Raw genomic sequence first — 21,175 nt, 5'->3', positions numbered from 1 at the left:
TAATTAGCTGTAATTAAGACAACTGCCTTTGTTAGATTGTAAAGAAATGTTTTAAAATTACAATAGCATGTTATTGACCAGAAAAAGTACTTCTCTGCTCAAAACCTGTAATGTGTTCCCATTGACCTGAGCAGAAACTGCAAAATCTTTCCCAAGGTTTACAGGGTCCTAAAGTACATAGATATTTTCATTGCAAGTGCAAAAAAGATGCACTCAGAACTACTGTTAGTTTCTACTTCTGTGTAATATAAGATGAAAGAAGACTTTAAAAAATATATATACTTCTAAAATGAAATAATAATGAAATGTGTATACTAAAATCGTGTAGTTATTCAAAGTATTAGTAAAACTGGTTTAAATGCAAAAAGATAAAAGATAATCCGCTTCTATGCTGATCTTTTTTAAAAAACAATATTTTATAATGAAATACACCTAAATGACTTAGAACTTCCATTCCTAGTTATATACATAAAAGAAGTGAACATAAGTATTCAAATACTTGTACATAAATGTTCATAGCAGCACTATTCACAGTAGCCAAAGGTAGAAACAACTGGAATGTCCATCAGCTGAATGGTTAAACAGAATGTGATATGGCCATACGATGGAATATTATTCAGTCATAAGAAGGAATGAAATACTGCTGTATACTGCCATGAGGATAAACCTTGAAAACATGAGGATAAACCTTGAAAACATGCTAAGTGAAAGAAGCTAGACACAAAAGGCCACATGCTGTAAGATTCCATTTATATGAACTATGCAGACTAGGTAAATCCATAGGACAGAGAACGGTTAGATGGGCGCTAGGGGCTGGTGAAAGAGGTCGGTGGGCGTGACTGCTTAACAGGTACTAACGATCCTTTTGGTGTGATGAAATGTTTTGTAACTAGATAGAAGTAGTGATAGTTGCTCCATATTGTGTATGCCCTAAATGCCATGGAACTGTACATTTAAAAATGGTTAACTATATATTATGTGAATTTTATCTAAAAAATATATCTAAAAATAAGTTCTAAATATAAGTACTTGGCTATATAAAAAGGTCTACTGTGATCTTCATTTTGCCCTATATAATGTGCCTGCTTTCCTTTTTTGTGTCCTGTTTTGATTTTAATTTAGCTTCAAGTGAATAACCATTTTTACGCAACCTCTACCAGAATCTGTGCTAAGCCTAAGTATCTAGAAGTGAATAATAATGGATCCTACTTTTGAACAGTTCAGTCTAGAAAGTGAGATTGACATGTGAGCAAATAATTACACATCCTTGCATTAAATGCAAACGGGAAAATACATGTGAAGTGAAGTGATGACCTCCATAAAGGGAGGTGAGCAAAGATGAGCGGGAGCCCAGTTTTCCTTTGTTTAATACACAGTTAGTGAACATCCACTACGTACCAGGCTTCTCACCTGATGTTGTTAACAGAAATACTCTTTTTTGGATTTTTTTGTACTTGGATTTCATTGCTTTATGGAGCACTTTAACCTTAGGTTAACTGATTTAGCAAAAATGAAATGACTGGTATAACTAGGGTTGGAAATAAACACAACTACACTAGGGAACAAACAGTCTGCCTGGTGATAGGAGAAGCACCAGCTGCTGGGCAAGCATGGCTTTGAGTATTCAGTGAGGTTAGGCACCGGTCGTAACAGTTTCCAGAGGAGCTAAGAGTGTTGGTTAATCTGGTGAACCCTTAAGGGCATGAAAGCTTTCACTGTATCGTGATGTATTATGTACTTGTTTGTTTGTTGTTTTTCTAGTACCAAACCCTACTGCAGCTGCAATTTCTCGAACACCTTTGAGTCCAAGTCCTATGAAAACTCCTCCTGCAGCCGCTGTCTCCCCTATGCAGGTAAGTGCCTGTGACCTCGGAGGCTCTGGGCACCTCAGCATAAAGATAATCCTCTCAAAAGTCATTTACACTTATGTGTAAAAGATAATCCTCTCAAAAGTCATTTACACTTATGTCAAGGGGGCAAATGACTACTGTGTGAGGGATATAGTTGGGATTTTTTTCCTAAAATACTGTGACTATCCTTAATTGAGATAAATTATCTAAATGTCAGTTGTGTTATTCTTCTGAAAATCTCTAATAATAGGGATAGCTAACAACTATTGAACACTTACTATGTGTTCTACACCAGCGGTCCCCAACCTTTTTGGCATGAGGGACTGGTGCTCCTATGAGAATCTAATGCTTAATGGATGATCTGAGGTGGAGCTGAGGCGGTGTTGCTAGCGCTGGAGGGTGGCCACAAGTACAGATGAGGTTTTGCTCACTAACCTCCTGCCGTGTGGCCTGGTTGGGACCCCTGTTCTATACTGTTGCAGTTGCTTTATAATGTTAACTCATTTAATCCTCACAACTCTATTGGGTATTAGGTATTAGGTACTATTCTTATCCCTGGTTTTCACTTGTGGAAATTGAGGCCTAAAAGGGTAGGTAACTTGCTGAGAGTTGTACAGTTAAGAAGTGGTAGAGCTGAGATTTGAACCTGGGTAGAGACACTTCAGAGACCACGCTTTTAACCACTACACTAAGATACCTCTCTAGAATATATAGTTGGCATGTCTCAGCCTTTGCTACATAGCAGATCACTTCAAAACAGTGGCTTAAAACAGCAGTTTTATTATTTTTTACATTTCTCCGGGTCGACTAGGAAGTTCTTCGCTGGCTTTGCCAGGGCTCATTGCAGCAGCTGCACTTAACCAGAGGGTGGCCTGGGGCTGGGCCGGCTGGGCTGCTCTCTCCACATGGTCTTTCAGGCTCCTCACGGCATGATGTCTAAAGCTCCCAGAGAGTGGAAATGGAAGTTAGCAAAATCTTGTGAAGACTGAGGTTTAGAATTTGGACTGTGTCACTTCTATCTCATTCTTTTAGTCTAAGCAAGTCCTAAGGCCAGCTCAGATTCAGAGTGATAGGCTCTGCACAGGACATGAATTTAGAGCAGTATGATTCAGTGTGGGCTATTTTGTAGCAGTCTAGTACAGGGGTATTGCTGATCCATTTCAAACAAGTTCTGGAAGGTGCTCTTCCTTGCCACTCTGGAAATGCAGACCAGAGAAGCAGGGCAGATGGTTGTTACTCTATAGTAACAAAAGGCCCTCTCATTATGCCCTTGCTAGTAAGCCACATTTGGAAAGAATGGCTAAGGGGGAGTTTTTCCACATAGGTGAGAGTAGCTGAGGAAAAATGGCTTAAAACCTATTACCCTGTGATATAGGGTAGCCTTGGCTGCACCCTTTCCCTAAAAAATCATGTTTGAGAGCATTTTCTTTCAGTGGAGGCTTTCGTGCTTGTTTAACTACTGATCATGTATTTTGTGAGTGAACTTTTTCCCTTGTAAAGTTTAGGGTTAAAGTGTGCTCCCTCTGCGTTTATAATGTTGCGAGTGAGTGGCTTTGCATTTATATTTATGTAGAAAACATTATAGTCTTAATTTAAAAGGAAAGCAAGGGGAATTCCATATTTCACCTGTAATGGGCTTTTTATGTGATCTGTTGATTGAACTTTCTAACAACCTAAAGATATACATAGAAGCAAAGTAACAGTGCAAAATATAAGAAACTGAGTGTTTAAGTTTAATATACAAGGCACTTTATAAGTCATTGTAGAGATAAGAGGCAAAAAAGCTCATTTCTCTAACTTGAAAAAAAGTAACAGTTACAGGCCATGTTCAGTAGTTTTTCAGTACTTGGTTAGTTAACACAGTGCTTCTCAAACCTAAGGGTGCATAAAAATAACGTGGAGACATTTTAAACATTTAAATTCCCAGGACTCATCCCAGTGAATAAGAATCTCTGGGGAATAGGGCCCAAGACTGGGTAAGGGTAACTCCCTGGGTAAGAATTCCACCTCTGGCTCTGAGGGAGTAATGGGCTAGATTGTTCTGCCATCTCAAGCAGCTAGAAAGCTGGACAAAACATAGGAAGCAGTTATATTCAGACCTTGTACAACAGGTAGTACAAGACTGTGATCCATAAATAAATGTTAAGGAATAAGTTAAATCCTACTGTGGCCCCCACTATCCTGTTGGCAGTTTCTAAATGGTGGTGCAGGGAGGATGAGCTCATGTGGAGCAGGGAAGGGGAAACCAGTTGGATCTGAGGAAACACAGATTAGTGTTCAGGGAGAAAGAGAGTGTTAGAACTTGTGGTCAGAGTACCTGGGAGTAGGGAGCAGAGAGATATCCTTTTGAGTCTTCACTTGAATGTCAGTCTGCACATGTGTAGAGTGACTCCTACAAGCTGGGCAAAGACAGTTCTCCAGGAAAGAACAAGTTGCTGTCAGACAGATGCTTCCCATAGTTCACATAGGGCAAGTAATCATTCAAATTCCCACCAGCCACTGTAGAAAAACCTCTTCGAATACTTGGAGCATTCATTAGAGACCCTCATGGGCCACACCGTAAAGTGGAACTAAGTAGCCCTGGTATAAACACTATTCTAGACCTGCCCTAAATAATTTTAAAAATAAACCTCATAAGGACCAAAGAGATCCATAAGTAATTGAGCAGCCTGTGAAATGCGTCCTCATGATCCGCACCCCCTTTAGTCATGCCCTGAGTAATCTGCTCCTCCAGAGTGTTGGTTAGACTTCATGACATGCTTCTGATGCATAGAATATTGCAGAAATGATGGGATGTCACAGGATAATGTTATGAAAAGATTAGCTTCTATCTTGAGTACTTCTCTTGGTATGTCTTAGATCTAGTCACTCCAGTGAAACGATTGGAAATTGAAATATGTAGCAATAAATTTAATGAAATATGTATAAGACTTGTTCAGTGAAAACTATAAAATATTGCTGAGAGAAATTAAAGAGGTAATAAATAGAAAGATACATCATATTCATGGATTAGAAGACTTAATATTGTTACTATCTTACAGTTTTCCCTCACATTAATCTGTAAATTCAGCACAATCACAGCTATAGTCTTAGCATGCTATTTTGTAGAAATTGATAATATAATTTTGAATTTATATAGAAATTCAGGGGACCTTGAATATCTATAGCATCTGGGGGAGAAAAAGAAACATTTGGAGGACTCATACTACCTGATTTTATTTTATTTTAATTGATTGATTAATTAATTAATTAAATTTTTTAGGTGAGGCAACCCTTGGTTGACCTCAGATTGCAAGGACCTTGTCAGCTTACAATCCCTTATTTCTTCACTTTTTATGCCTACAGCACCTGGTCTTCCTAGGTGGTCTCCCATCCAAGTACTAACCAGGCCCCACCCTGCTTATTAGCTTTCGAGATCAGACGGGATTGAGCTTGTTCAGCGTAGCTTGGCCGTAGAAATACTGCTACCTGATTTTAGCACTTAGAGTAATCAAGACAGTATGATATTAACGTGAATTTAAATGTAGACATTAGATCAGTAGAATAGATGGAAATCCAGAAATAGATCAGTTAGTTTTCAACAAAGGTACCAAGTTAACTCAATGGGAGAAAGGTAGCCTTTTCACCAAAGGATTATGGATCAACTGGCTATCCATGTTTTAAAAAAAATGCAGCCCTTACCTCATGGCATTTATAAAAATCAAAATTGTAGACCTAAGTGTAAGAGCTAAAACTGCAGAACTTTTAGATGAGAACATTAGAAAATCTTCAGTAATCTTCAAAAAGGCAAAGATTTCTTATTTAGGACACAAAAAAGAATGAATCATAAAAAATTGATGCATTAGGCATCCAAATTTAAAACTTATCTGAAAGACATTAAGAAAATGAAAAGACAAGTTATCTGTCAAAAGACTTGTATTCGAAGAAGACTTGTTTATCTTCTTCATTGTAGACAACCTAGTAAATAATAAAAAATTTGGAAAGTTCATTCTCAGTAGAAAATATACAAATGGCCAAGAAACACATGAAAAAATACTCAACATCATTGATCATTGGGGAAATGCAAATTAAATCCACAGTGAAATTTCATTACATACCCTGTAGAATGACTAAAGTTGAAAGACAGTATCAGGTGTTGGTAAGGATGTGGAGAAGCTGCACTTCTCTCACATTGCTGCTGGGAATGTGAGATGTGTAGTTAGAATTAGTTAGTTAAAAAAGGGCTAGGGAAAAGCTGAGGAAATAAGCCTGAGTAAAAGCACAGACGTCATAAACAGCATGGTCTGTGTGGAAATAAGCAATTTGGTGGTATTTGAGCAATATGTAGAGGAGGCAGGAGATGAAGTTAAAGAACTGAAAGGTTTTAAGTATTGGGTACATACTTCTGGCTGCATGCAGAGGGATGTACATATAAGACTGGATTGAGGAAGCCAGTGACAAAGCCTTTGTAGTAGTGCTAAGTTAAGATAACAGGTCATACTGGGGCAGTTGTAGGAGAGTTAGACAGGAGGAGGTGACAGAATTGAGATCTATTTGGAACCAGGGCATGAATTGAATGGCCAATAAAATTACAGTGAGAGCATTTGCTAATTGGTATGTGATATTTAAGAATTTTCTTTAAACAAAATGAGATCATACTCAGAGAACCAGGGATTTTCAGGAATCAGTGATATGAAGTCAGAGAGAGGGAGAGAAGGTATAACTGTAAAAAGGCCATAGGAGGGTTTCTTGTGGTGATGGAAACATTCTGTATCTTGACTATATCAGTGTCAGTATCCTGGTTGTGATATTATACTGTAGATTTATAAGATGTTATCTTTGAAAGCTGAGTAAAGGGCACATGGGATTTTTCTGTATTGATTTTTAAAATTACAGTGTATTGGTCATATGAGGCGGGGGGAGATTTTCAACCTTCATATAATAGTACAGAAGGAATTATAATTTATAATTAAATATTTACTCTCTGCAACTTTCTTTGTGAATGCCAGCTCTAGATATAACATGATTTTGACACTATTTATCTTATAATTTCAGAGACATTCCATAAGTGGACCAATCTCTGCATCCAAACCACTGGCAACCCTGTCAGATAAGAGACCGAACTATGGGGAAATTCCTGTTCAAGGTACATTTCACATATTGCAGTATTTCACTTTCGTTATTAATTCTTTTATTTTTACTTTTTTTTTTTTTTTTTTACTAAATTATTTTCTTTGTTCTTAACATTATTTAAGCTAGTCTGGTATACATCTTTATTGGAAGTTTACTAATAATATGTATTAATTACAAACAGAGAGAGTAGTTATTAATAAATGCATCTTAGAAGACATCTTTCTCATAGCATCATGATAGGTAATAGAGAGTACACACACCATTGCTAAGCACTGTGTTTCATAGTTCTTCATGGGGTAGGGATTGTTATTTCCATTTTATAGGAACTAAATATGAGGCATCAGAAAGTTAAATATTTTAACGCAGATCAATAGTTAATGGACAGTAGACCTGGGCAACCTGACAAAACCCATTTTTTAAATCTCTGTGCTCTGTATTGTTGTTTATAAGAAGAAACTGAGACTCTACACTTGTGAAGGTCCTTGCCCATTTTCCCATAGCTCTTTATGGTAGAGCCAGCGCCAAAACTCAAGTCTCCTTCCTTTTGAGTTCAGGTCTCCTCTTACCCATGCTGCCTTTTTATGTGTGGTGCTGAAGTGCATTGGAAAATGGTTTGTGGCATTGACATGGTACTGTGAAAGGCTGTACTTCATTTGGGATAGGTGTGGAGATGCTAAGCAGGTGTGCATGTCACTTGGGAGCCTGAGGTTCCCCTTAACTGATACAGGCCAGTTACCCCCATGCATTGTTGTTCCCTTGTGCATTCTGTCAGTTGTAGAAATTAGGTGTTAGGCTCTGTGGGTAAGGCTACAAGGTTTTGACAAGTGTGGGGAAGAAATATGCAGACTTGTGAGAATTATTCCATTAAAGAATCTAGAAGACTGGCTCCACGGGCTCCAGGTACCACCAGTGCAGGAAGAGTTCAGTTTGGCAGTGAAACTGGCCCTGTATCTACCAGTCTTGAGTGTCAGATAAGCTGGTGGTACACACGTGTAGGGACAGAGGAAGGTGGTGTTACTGCTGCTTTACTTGCACAAAGTCTTTTCTCCTTTGTAGTTCATCAGTCATAACCTGAAATCTTTTCTCTCCTTAGAAGGTCCTCTTGCTATGAGAACAAATAGTGGAAGGATTAAAGTGTCTCTCTTTATACCTTGACCTTATCCCTCCCTCATCTCCTAGATGGATTTGGCAAGAGTTATGTCGTGTGTGGTGCTTAGATTGTCAGCCTCACATGTCCTGGCTGTTGATTTCTTAGTTGCTGTTTGCTTGTCTGTAAATTGGGACTAATCACAAATACCTAGCTCATGGGATTCTTAAATCTCTCTCTTCCCAAGCTCTTGTAAACCCTGCAGCTGGACTTTGACCTTTATCATTGCATCAAGCTGCTTTCATTGAGGTTGCCAGTGATGATATGTCGCTAACCCAGTTAGCAGTCATCCCTAATCTGATGTGTATTGTCAGCAGCTTTTGGCCCTGTTGTGCACTCCCTCTTCCACAATGTTGTTTTTTGGTTTCATGATGCCACTTGCATCTTTTCCTTCCTTCTTGGCTACTGCTCTGTCTCCTGTGCTTGTTCCTTCTCCCTGACCAGTAAATGGTGGTGTGCCCCAGAGCTAAGGCCCTAAGGCTGTCTTCTTTACTTGTCTTCTCTGTCTGTACTCACTCTGTTATTGTATCTTATCTCACGGCTTTAACTACTGTTTTTTTCTGAGGACTGTCAAGTTTGTATTTCCACGCTATCACTCTCCTCTGTACTCTACAGTCACATATCCAATTGCTTATTTGACATCGTCATTTTGATGTTGAATACTCTGAGACTGAGGTCGTCCAGGATAAGATTCCCATATTTCCCAAACTTGTTCAGCCTGTAATCAGTCTTGTCTTCTCTACCTCAAGTTAGTGGCATTTTCATCCTCCAGAAACTTTGGAGTCATCCATAACTCCCTTCTTTATCTCAGACCCCATATCTGAGACTTGTTTAGTTCTTGAGGAGACCCCACTGGTTCTACTTCCTGGTTCTACATCCAGAATAGGAGCATCGCTCTTTCCTTTGCTACCACTTCCTTGGTCAAAGCCACCACCATCTCTCACCTGGATTCTGGCAAAAATTCCCAACTGCCTTCTCAGTCTATTTTTCATCTTACAGCTAGCGCAATCTTGAAAAATATAAACTGGAACATGTTACTGTACTCAAAACCCTCCACTGGCTCCTGTTTCTTTCAGAAGAAAGGCTAGAGTTCTCTTAGCGGCCTCCAGACCCTCCCAGCCTGGCCTCAGTTGTCTCTCTAGCCTCATCACCTTTCTCTCTTGGTCACTTTGCCCAGCCACATGGGCTTCCTTGCTGTTCTGTGCGCTCAGGCACACTTCTGGCTTGGCAGCCTTGTACTCTTAGGGACAGGCTCTTCCTCTGCTGGAACACTTGTTTAGGAGGAAGGTTCACTCCTTCAGGGCTTCACTCAGATTTTAGCTTGGTGAGGTCCTGAGCACCATATTTGTAGTTTTAAACTACTCTCTCCTCCACACACCTTTTTCCCTGATATGTCTCTTTTAACTTAAGCAGTTGTCCCTTCTGACATACTATATAGTTTACTTATCTATAACTTTTATTGGTTTTCTCCCAATTCTTTAGATCTTGAGGTGCATGAGGTCAGGGATTTGTGTCTGTTTTGTTCACTGATGTATCCTGAGCACCTGTAGTAGTATAGGGTTCTTGATAAAAAATTGTGAGATAAGTGAGTGAAAAAGAGTTAAAGCATGCAAAATGCTTAGCACAAATTTTATTTAGTCCATAGTAAATTTTATTACTGTTATGTATGAACTTTTTCATAGTATCACAAGTGACTAAGAATGATGGCCCTTAATTGCCCATGAATAAAAGATTTTAATTCATTGCAAGGCAACCGAGGTCTGCAGGGTTTTCCAACCAAGTGGCTTTGAGAAAGCATAAGTACACATTATATTTTGGGCATCTTAAAAGAGCTGCATGTAGTGAGAACAAAGATGGAAGCCAAAGGTTCAGGACCACTCTCATTCCTCTGTCTATGCTTTTGACCTGCAGTCACAGCCAGGTATAGTCAGAGCCAAGAGCCAAGATGCCACAGCCTTTGAGAATGTGTATAGCCCTGGGCCTGTGACATAGACCCCTATCTGGAGAGCACTGAGATGATCCTGAGACACCACAGAATACTGAGTCCCCGAGCTCTATTTGGTCCCAGAGAAGGGCAGGAGTGCTCCATTGAGAAATAATTCAGGGTCTTTCCAAACCTCCCAAAGCCAGGCCAAAGCTGACTCTTGGGACTTTCTCCCTTTTTGCTTGCTATCTCCAAACTCATCTTGATTGGCCCACAGCAGGGCAAGGTTTACCAGGGGAAGCTAGCAACAGCGGTGTTTCTTGAACTTACCTGTTGAAAACTTACTTGAGTCACTTGGTAAAATATGGAACCCTGGGCCTCACCTCAGATCTCTTGACATGGAGTCTCTTGACAAGGGAGTTTTAGATACTTAATTTTCACAAGCACCCCAAGTGATTCTTAGGAAAGGACAAATTTGGGAAATTAGGCAAAGATTACTGTTTCATTTTTCCTATTGCCTTGGTTTTGTGGGTGGGGAAGGAGGTACGGAAGGTCTGTGGGCCAAGGTTATTGAAGATAGATGTGGTAAGTGTCTCTGGGGCTCTGATGAATCAAACCTTTTCCTGGCTCTCCTCTTTTTATTATCTGGAAATGTATCAAATGATAATGCCATTGGGTATGGGGTGTGTGTGGTCAGTCTGTGTTAATGCCGGTCTAATTCTCCACTCCAGTTTGTTATAATGCCTTAATGGGGCTTAGTGGAAACAGTGCAAATACAGGCGACAGAGGGAAACACACTTAGATGAATTTTTATCTGAGATTTGTTGATAGCATGATCTTATCTTACAGTCACTAGAGAAAGAAAACACTTACAAAACTAAGAACAACCAAATGATTCTTGGTCATAAAAAGCCACTGTGGTTATCCAAACCGTGATAAGAGAATAGGATTTCCGAACGCTAAACTCTGTCTCGAACTGCTTTTCTTCCTTGGTTGTCTCTTTTACCTTGGCATAAGTTTTAAAATAGCCTATAATTTTCATTTTGAAAGTTTTAGTGGATTCATTACTGAAATTTAAAAAGGTGCTGCCTTTTGTCCTACTACATTTAAATCAGAGAATTTGTTGTTTTTTTTTCCAGTTAAGTATTTTATAATGGGTGTGTTTTTTTGGTTCTGTTTTAGCATCATGCTTGTATGTCAGTTGCAGAAGAATGTTTCAGACCAGAGAAATCTTATTATAAATGGACTAATCAAATGCTCTTTTGTTCGTATTGCCAGCAGTTGAGTTAAATGGCTAGGGTCATGACTGGTGCCATTTCGGTGAGTCTTTGTAGACAGAATGTGAATTAATGTTTGTAGCCTAAAAAGGAAAGGATAGATCAGCTACTAGGTACATGAATATAGGTGTTTGAAAAGGTGTTTGCATTTGCAGTGATCTTAAAAGGTTCAGAGTGTTAAGCGAAGACCTCAGCAGATAGTTCAGATGGTCAGAGAGTCTAGGGTTGCCCTGGAGCAGCATGACCTTGTAAGTGTCATGTCTTTGTCACCAGCTCAGTTATATAAGTATCTCAGAAAGACGATTAGTCCAAATGTAGTCATCTTCTATTAAAAAAAAAAAATCGTGCTGTTATCTAAATTGTATCACCTGAGGTTTGGAGATACAAACTTTTTTAAAAATTTAGTATTTCAGTAAGGTACATAAATGTGACACAAAGTCGGGAGACTTTCCTAGAAATAGAAAGCTGAACCTTTGTTAAAATTTATCTCTTTACTCTTAAGTTAAAATAAAAGAAAAAGAACCTTTTGTTAGAAAAATTTCATAGCAGTTTCCATTCTCCATAGGGTAAATCAAAATCAGATTTTGGCTCAGCCCTAGATATAGCTCTAGTGGGGAAATTCCCAAGAGAAATTCAGACAGAAATCCTGCCTTCCCTTATTATAGTCTAATGGATATTTATTCACGTCTAAAGCACCCCCATGCCCATTTTCCTTCTCTTTTCTGTGGTTCTTGGTATTTGTCTTGATAAACCAAAATATCTAGGCTCCTATTTTTTTCCAACATATTATTATGAAAAATTTCATGCATACAGAAAAGTTGAAAGAAATTGTATAGTGAATATCCACATTTCACTACCTAAATTCTTCAGCATTTTCCTATATTCTCTTTATCACACATTTATCCATCCCTCGATCCTTCCTCAGTCCATCTTTTTTTTTTTTTTAATGTTTTTTAAGGTAAGTTGCAGTCAGTACACTTGAGCAGGCATTGCAATATTTATTTAGAGTGTTCTCTCTTAACAAAAGAGTTTTTAAACTCTTGAGATAAGTTTAGACTTACAGGAGAGTTGCAAACAGTTGTCTTACACATTTCACCCAGGTTTCCTTATGTGAACATCCTATATAACCATAGAACAATTATCGAAAGTAAAAAACCAATATAATTGAAATGTTATTAACCTAGACTCCAGACTTTATCTGGATTTCACTAGTTTTTTCACTGATGTTCATTTTCTATCCCAGGATCAAGTCCAGGGATAGAAAATGAACTTTGCATTTGCTTATCTTATCTCCTTAAGTCTCTACCAGTCTGCAATAGTTGATCAGTCTTTCTCTGTCTTTTGTGACCTTGACACTTTTGAAGAATTTTGGCCAGTTATTTTTTAGAAATTCTCTCAGTATGGGTTTGTCTGATATTTTCTTCTGATTAGGTTGAGGTTATATATTGGGAAGGATATCACAGAGGTGATGTGCTTCTCTAAGTGTATCATGTCATGGGATGCATGATGTTGATACATCTTATTGGTGATGTTGACATCGATCACTTGGTTAAAGTTCTTGTCTGCCAGTAATTAATAGTCTATTCCTGTTCAAACTTTCACTGGTTTTAGCATCTGTTTGTGCATTTTTTCTGCAGCAGTGATTACTGTGGTGTTCTAATGGTAATTTTCTGTTTCCTCATTTTTTAAAGGAATGATGTTACTATACTTATTGTTATAGCATTTATTTGTATTATTATAGACTCAGAGGTATTTATTTTATGCTTTGGGTAATAATTTATTACTATTGTTATTTTGTTGCTTGAGTTATTCCAGCTTTGGTCATTGGGAGCTCTTTCACATCGACTCCTTGCTCTTTTGATGCACTATTCCCCTCCAGCCTCCCAAAAGCATTTTCTTACTTTTGGGTACCACAAGACAATTCAGACTTGTTGTTTTCCTTTACCAGCTCTGGAACCAACCACTTCTCCAAGGAGCCCTGGTTACTTTAATTAGAGAACAGTATTTAGAAAACAAGATCTGAGTGCTAGGTGTACTTACCGCTACTTGGGTTTCGCTGCCTCCAGTCCCTCTCTGGGTAGAGGTAGGAAAACTTTATGTATGTATAACCAACCTGTGCATACACACATGAAACTATTATTTCTATATCTGTCTGTCTGTCAGAAACCATGAGTTTATACTAATGCCTCTAACTCCAAGCCAGCAGCAAAGAGTACATTCTAGCCTTTACCCTTTCCTTACTTGTAACGTTTTTTTCTCTTGACAGTGAGAAACCTGGCTCTCATTATCTATAATACATTATTTGTTCAACCCTAGTATACAGTAGTTTCAAAATTGTTAAACCATGTCTCTTTGAGAAGCAAATTTACCTGGTGTTTGTGTATAATTCATTTTGTGTTTAGCTTAAGGTATCAGTCAAAACACCTTTTTTTGCAAAATTACTTAGGTTGGCTCCTTTTTTTTTCACCACTATCTAAGTGTGGCTGTTTGTAATACAGTTAGGTTAATTCTGTACCAGTCTGCATTCCATCCTCCTTTCCCCAATTCTGATTGATTAAAAAGAATTATATACAGTGAAATTCATTGTCTGTTCTCTGCTTATTTAGCGGCATCCCTGGCCTTTACCAGTAGACAGTAAGCACCATCTAGGATGCAAGTAGCGCCCCCACCTCTCCAGTCGTGACAACCCAAAAATGCCTCAAGACATTGGCAAAATTGCCCTCAGTTGAGAACCTAATTTTATTTTAGCAGAGAGATGGAAACTGTAAGCAAAAATCAAATAGGAAATCCTAGCTGATCTAGCATGTTGTCTGTTGTTTCCGTCAGAGGCTTTAACATATTAATCATAATTATTTTAAGTGCCATGTCCGATAATTCCAATACCTGTGCCATTTCTGGGTGTAGTTTTATCGATTACTTTGTGTCTTGACATAGTGAGCTAGACAGAATGTTTTTTCCTTGGGTTTTTTTTTTTTTGTATATTTGATAATTATTTCTTGAAAGCTGGACATCCTGTGTAGGATAATAGATTGGTTTTATGCCTTGACTTGGGCACCTCTTTCCTTCTGCTAGGTTTTTTCATTGTGAGAGTTTGAGTTTATCTTAGGAGCTAGGCTGGGTTTTGAGTTTTGTTGTTGCTGTGATGTTCTGGGTGTGCACAAGCTTCCAGTTGCTCTAGTTATACTTTGTGTTTAGTGGGAGGACTAGTATTCCAGAGGATTTTTGGCAATGTCTGCTCCATTTTCAGCTTTAGGCCGTCCTTTGCATTGCATCTCAGAAAGAGCCTGTCTCATACTCTTGTAACTCTGTTAGTGAGATTTCTTATTTGCTCATTTGTTGGAAACATATTTTCTTTTATGACATTGAGCATATTTGCAATAACTGCTTTAAAATTCTTTTCTGCTAATTCGAACATACAGGTAATCTTCAGGTAGGTTTCCATTTTTTTGAGTATGGGTCACTTTTTCCTTTTTCTTTGTATGTCTAGTAATTTTGGATTGTATCCTGGGCTAGGTGACCCATACATTGTAGAGATTCTAGATTCTGTTTTGTTCCTCTGCAGAAAATTAGTTTTTGTTAGCATGTAGTTAACTTGGTTGGCTTACCTCAAATTGTAACCTCTTTTATTCAGTTGAAATACCTGTTCAGTTATTTTGTCCTTAATTCAACTCTTTGGAATCTGAGTGCTTGTAGATTTCAGAGGTCAGTGAAAAATTTGGGCATAGTTTATATACAGAATTTGTGACTCTTTCCTTTCTGGTATTTCCCCTACCTCCTCTCTTTCCAGCAGTTATGTTTGTCCTGAGATATGTCCTATGTTTCTTCAAAGGCAGTAAGGCTGTGGGTTTTCTTACCAAACTTTAGCTTCCCTACATGGCCTTAGTTGGCCATGCTTATAGCTGAAAAACTAGGAAAGTCACCTAGTGCTATTTCCTCCTTTTAAGTGTAGACTCCTTTCATTTTCTGCCTCCTTTGGTTTCTCTTCAGTGCCTTTAAGTAGTTGATTTTCATTCTTTTTTTTTTTTTCAAGATTTTAGAGTTGTTTTTGGCAGGAGCGTTGATCCATTTGGAACTACTCCTCTCTGAACAGAAGTTGGATATTTAGGCTCCTATTTTTAAACCTACTGTTTTTCTTATAAATTTGATCAGGGAAACAATAAAGGGACAACTGCCTGTACCTGTTTGTTTTTATGATTTCTAAAACAAGAGAGAATTAAGTAGCAGACCAAGTATGCTTATATTATTGTTACCTGTCTTTTGGAAGTAAACAGACTATCTTGATTTATCCCGTTATTTAACCCTGAATCTCTTCTCCTTGGGCTTTCATAGATGCTATTCGCCTCTTCTCCTGTATCTTCAACTTTATCTTCTCTACTGACTTCTTTCTATCACCATTTTAAAAGGCTCACACTTTTCCTGTGTTAAGCAAAAAACCCTCCCCCTCTTCTCACCTCTTCCAGCTGCTATACTTCTCTCTTAACCCTGCACAACTTGTCTTTTTCATATCTCCCATTCACTCCTCAACACATTCCTACCTTACTTTTGTCTCCACCAGTGTATGAATTGCTCTGACCAAGGTTACCATAAACTCCTTATCACCAAATTCATTCTCATCCCCTCAGCTGTATGCCGATAATTTCCAAAACTGTATATTTACTCTGACTTTTCTTCTGAACTCCTTATCTGCCTGTTCCACATCTTCCCTGGGTGTTTCATACGGTTCTCAATTTCAACGTGTTCTCATCTCTTTTCCTCTCATAATTCTCTTTCTTTTTCTTATCTTTGAACGTGGAACCTCCTTCTGTCTCATTTTCTTACTCAGTAGGTCAGCAAGGCTATTTATTCTGCCCAGTCGAAGAGCCCTTAAATCTGTTTACTTCTCTCCAGTACCACCCAAGTCCAAGCCATCCTTATCGCTTCTCTGTACAGTTTAACTGTTACCCCCTCCAATCCACTGTAGCCATAAAGATGCTCAGCTAATAAAACCTTCATTGGCTCCGCATTGCCAATAGGGTAAAGTTCAAACTCCTTAACTTGGCCTGGATCGCCTGCATGGTTTGCTCTTGTCTGGTCTGGCCCTCTCAGCCCTCTTGCAGCCTCACCTGCTCCTCTCTTTCCCCTACCTTCTGAACATCACCATCCTGGATTTCTTTTGGTATTTGCCGAACATTCACTAGGAATATTCTCTTCCTTCCAAGCTCTCCTTTGCCTATATAAAAGCTATTAATTATCCTTCTAGTCCTAACTGAGATGTCATTTCCTGCAGACGCCTTTCCGAACCTCCTTTCAAGAGCATGTCACATCTGCTGCTGTGTTTCCAGAGCCCCTTGTACTTGTTCTTTCCTAGCATCCTTCACTTGTAATGATTTTTTAAATGTTTGGCTTCTGCTTTAGACTCTTTGAGATCCATGAGGGCAGGTTTCCTGCCTCCTATCTTCCTTTCTCTGACTTCTACGCCAAGCTAAGTGCCTGGCAAGTAGTGGACACCCAAATGATTTTTGTTTAATGAATAGATTAAAGACAAGAATAGCTACATATGGCAGTAGACTCTATTACTGTAAAATATTATCTCTCCTGTCTACCATAGTCAGCTATAATACACTAATCTTATTTCCTGAAGAGGGATAAACCGACAGTTTGATATGAAGATGGAATCCAGCCTGCTTACTTGCAGTAATAGATGGGCATGTGTCCTTACTGTGACGAGTGCCTCTGAGCACTTGTTTGAGTCTCACAGTGAAAATATTTCATGAAATGGCAGCAGACTGTGTTGTGCCAGTGGAAAGTTACCACAAATAATTTTGAAAAGAATAACTTACTGGGGTTATTTAAATCAGAATCATGAAATACATGCCATTTTGTTCATTTTCAGAAAGTAGACATTAGTCTGTGGTAGGGGTTGTCTGCTAACTTGAGATAGACTTGAATCCTTAGACGTGCAGTAAGAAAAAGACTTACCCAGGTGTTGGGCAAATGAATCAGCAGTAAATTTCATGAGCTTTGTTTCAGTTGTGTGCTTGGAGTGTGCGGTGTAGAAGAGAAAGAGGTAAGGCAATTTAGAAACACTTTCCATGTAGGGCATGACAGGGGCTATGCCCTAGCTACACACTAGTTTTGATTCATTTGTCTTTATAACCTTTGTTTTCACTTTATTTGCCATGTTCTTTGGGAGATTAAGATTGTAGGGAAATGACCAGTTTCATAATTGTAAAATGGAGAATTTGATTAAATTAAGAATGTTGACTTCTGTTTTCTACTATTTCCGTGTGCTACTAACTTAGTTTTGTCTGTTAGACTTTGGGCATAATATGCTTTTCTGTGAGGATGAATGCCAACTCTGCTGACAGGGTTCAGAATTCTGATTGATGCTTGCATGTAGTCTCTTTGCACAGAGGGTGATGTTTGTTCAAGATAAGAAAGATGTAATGACTCTAGGCTGTATAAGTTCTCTCTTCATTAAGAAAGTAAGTTCATCTTTTTCACTCCCTTCCCCTCCGAGTAGTATGTAATTACAACCAGATGTTCCTCATGTGATTAGAAAATAAGTTTTGGAATAAACAATGTGCTATCCTTGAAAGATGACATACGCCTTTACTTTTGACATCATATTTTGAGAGGGAATATTTTTTAAATTTTCACTTCTTAAAAAGAAGTGTTGAATAACCTAGTGTGCAGTAAATCTCAGCTTTCTCCTTTAAAAAATTGTTTGTCGTAGGGACATTCATGGACAATGAGACTAATAGTCTTCATTAAGTATAAGAGGTATTTTTTCCCCTCATCCTAATTACACATGTATAATACACCCCAACCAGGTAGAACACATTTAGTCTGTCCTTGTGCTTGTTGGCTTGGCCTGATGACAGCCTTGTCAGGCTTATAGCCCTAGGTAAGAAGTATGTTGGTCTGTGTTTAGGGGTTCCCACTGTGGGGGAGCAGGTCCTGAGGAGGCCATTTTGAAGTTAGATCTGTGGGATGATGAAGGTAGCCAGGCTAAGGAGGGACTGGAAGAGGAGTATAGGAGATGAGAGAACAGCTTGTGCTGGTGTTCAAGGAACTCAAGAAACTCCCCAGACAGCTTGTAAATGTTTAGAAAGCAAGGGAGGAGTAGAACAAGGTGAGGTTGCAAATGTAGACAGTTGAGGCTGTGTTTCTGATTGTGTTCTTCCCTGAATGTACAGAAATGTCTAATGCTTCCTTGTTGCCCTCAGGTTAAAGTCCACATATCAGGTAATGAAGGTTCATGTCAGTTAGCCTCATCCTCCTTTTAAAGCCCCTTTTCTTGCTGCCTTCTCTATTTTACATGTGCCCTGTGTTTTAGCCAGGCTGAGATTTTAGTATTCTCTGACTTGAATGTCCTTGTACCTTTGCTGTGGTAACGAGCTGGCTGAAATACTGTTCTCCATCCCTGTTCTACTACTAAAGCCCAATTTAATGTCATTGCAGTATGTCGTTGAAGCCTTCCCTGATGCCTGAAGTCAAAGTGAATGGCTTCTCCCTCTGTGGTTTGATAGCACTTTATCATTTCTTTATTCTAATGATCACATCCTGACTTATTTATGGTTGTATGTGTTATGGCTTCCTCACTTAACTGTATGTAGGCACAAGGGCAAAGCTTTTATTTAGTTTGCACTTTTTAGACCTCGCTACAATAGGGGGTCTTTGAATTTCAGTTGAATTGCATCAAAGTAGCAGTTGGTGATTTAGAAGCATTTTCATCTGTGTCAAATGTCCCATCCCTAGAAATAAAATACTGAATGAAGTGTTTTCCCATGTTCCTTGTCTACGGAAGTCGTTTCGTATGAATGGACTCTATGGGGAATTGTTGAAGTGCGCTGGACTGCAAAAGGAATAAAACTCACCTTCTTGCTACCTTTGTTACAGCGAAGTTCAGTGTCAGATTTCTTTATTGTGACCTTTTCCACTTTGTGCAGAGCATCTGTTAAGAACATCTTCAACCAGCCGACCTGCTTCTTTGCCAAGAGTACCTGCCATGGAAAGTGCCAAGACCATCTCAGGTAATGACTTTTATCTGAAATTTCCTTTAAAAAAGACTCTTCTAGAAGTTTTAGTAACAGTACTGAATACTTTTCTCAATAGACCTAGGTAACTTTACTTGCTTCTTTAAAAGCTCTTGGCTTGATATTTTTCACTCTGAATTTCCTCTATTGTGTCATTCAGATTCTATAGAAATCATATTTCATGGCCCCAATTTAAAAAAACAAAAACTAGACAGTTCCATTCATTTAATAAGTATTTATTAAATGCCTAGAGTGGGTTAGATGATGTGCTGAAAATATAGCTTCATGCAAAGTTGATAATAGTTGTGAAAGATGAGAATATTTATCTCAAGTTGTGTCATGACTGTTTTTGAAGAGTTATTTCAGAGCACATCAAAAATTCTCTGGAAGCCAGATTTTTTTCAGTATGATAAAACCATCTTGTAATGATGAATTCGACAGGCTTACTTTATCTCCTAGAGCTAATTTTTCCATTTATCAGTTGTTTGCATTATTTTTCCTTTGTGGCCTGTTCTTACTCTTAATAGCATAACTGGAAGTTGGACCAGGAAAGGAGATTCCTATAACTCTGCCTCATACAGTTAACATCTCACTTGTACGTAGATTTAAGTTAGTACAGTTTTTATACAGTCATAGCTGTCTTTTAATTAGTGGAGAGTCCAGCCAAAATTATCATCCCGAAGCCCAGATCTCAAAGGTTTTTTTTTTTTTATAACAGTTTTTCCTTTTCTTTCTCAGTCTGTTTCCTTTATTTTATATAAAATTATGAAAGGTGAAAATGGCGAAAGGAGGGTTGGGCTTAGGAGGTTTTTCAAAGGGAAAGATAATTAATTTCAGGAACAGATTTTTAGGAAAGGAATGAAGGAATACCAGAGATGACTCTAATTGTTTAGACTGAGAGCTGAGAACACGATACTATGTTAATAATTGAGAAATAATACATGAAAATGTAATGTTTTATTTTACTTTGTATTTCTCTTTTGTCAGAGGCCATTTGGGACTGAAAAGCATTTATAATTTAGAAGAAAACAATAGATATAAAAATTTAGCATACATTATTCATAAGGATGAGGAAAAGTCATTAAGAAGTAGTAAGAAGAATTAAGCATTAGGAGGAATTAAAAAGAATTAATACGTATTAAGAATTGAAGGAGGGACAGGAATGGATTTCCAAAATTTAGCCATATATTGAATTACCTAGCACACCACTTAAAAGATGCTGCTGATTTAAGGAGTACGGAGATCTGATATTGAAAGAAAAAACAAGAACTATAAAATTATGTCAGAATATGTAAGTGCAGCATTCTAATAAGATCCTGTAATAGGAGAAAGCATCTGTTTCCCTTGGATCATTAAAGACATTACTTTTCTAATGTAGTGTTACATTCTGCTTGTGGTTATCTTAAAATCATCAAGAAAATTTTAACCAATAAAAGGGAAGCAGTTTCACTAATCAGGGGGAAAGGTTACTGATGTATAACATTGACTGCATTACAACCAGCGCAGAAGTGATACAGTTAATGGCTCCTGCATATCCAGTGTTTCTGAGGTGAGAGAATTTATCTGAGGTCAGGAATTTTGTCTCGTGTCTCACTTCTCACTGTACTCAGCCCAGCCTTGTGAGCACATGCTTGTATTCAGCACATCCTTGCTAGAAAGGTGCTTTTCGTTGTGGCTGTGTTACCAATAGCTGAAGTGCCTATTTCCATTTAACAGTTCTCAGAACTTTATGTAATTCAAACAAGGTAATGTCTTACTGTGCCAGACTTTCAAAGTAGGACTTTTGAGATTGTTTATATTTCTCAGTAGCTGACTTGACACCTTTTGGTTTCGCTCTCATTAACTGT

The 21,175-nt window shown here is 38.3% G+C and overlaps 1 protein-coding gene and 1 pseudogene across 8 annotated transcripts in view; one reads left to right on the top strand and one right to left on the bottom strand.

The window, feature by feature from the left end:
* SPECC1L (sperm antigen with calponin homology and coiled-coil domains 1 like) overlaps nucleotides 1-21,175 on the top strand; it is a 121,771-nt gene that overhangs the window by 60,127 nt on the left and 40,469 nt on the right. For all 8 annotated transcript variants that reach the window (XM_039847722.1, XM_039847721.1, XM_039847728.1 and 5 more), the window contains 3 exons: nucleotides 1,762-1,853; nucleotides 6,885-6,975; nucleotides 19,242-19,325. In XM_039847722.1, coding sequence (XP_039703656.1) covers nucleotides 1,762-1,853; nucleotides 6,885-6,975; nucleotides 19,242-19,325 — 267 coding nt within the window. The remainder of the gene's footprint in view (nucleotides 1-1,761; nucleotides 1,854-6,884; nucleotides 6,976-19,241; nucleotides 19,326-21,175) is intronic.
* LOC120590632 (uncharacterized) lies at nucleotides 5,187-5,308 on the bottom strand (annotated as a pseudogene).

This window comes from Pteropus medius, unplaced genomic scaffold, assembly GCF_902729225.1.
Source record: "Pteropus medius unplaced genomic scaffold, Ma_sr-lr_union100, whole genome shotgun sequence".
Taxonomy (NCBI): domain Eukaryota; kingdom Metazoa; phylum Chordata; class Mammalia; order Chiroptera; family Pteropodidae; genus Pteropus; species Pteropus medius.
This window is presented reverse-complemented; position numbering and strand designations above follow the sequence as displayed.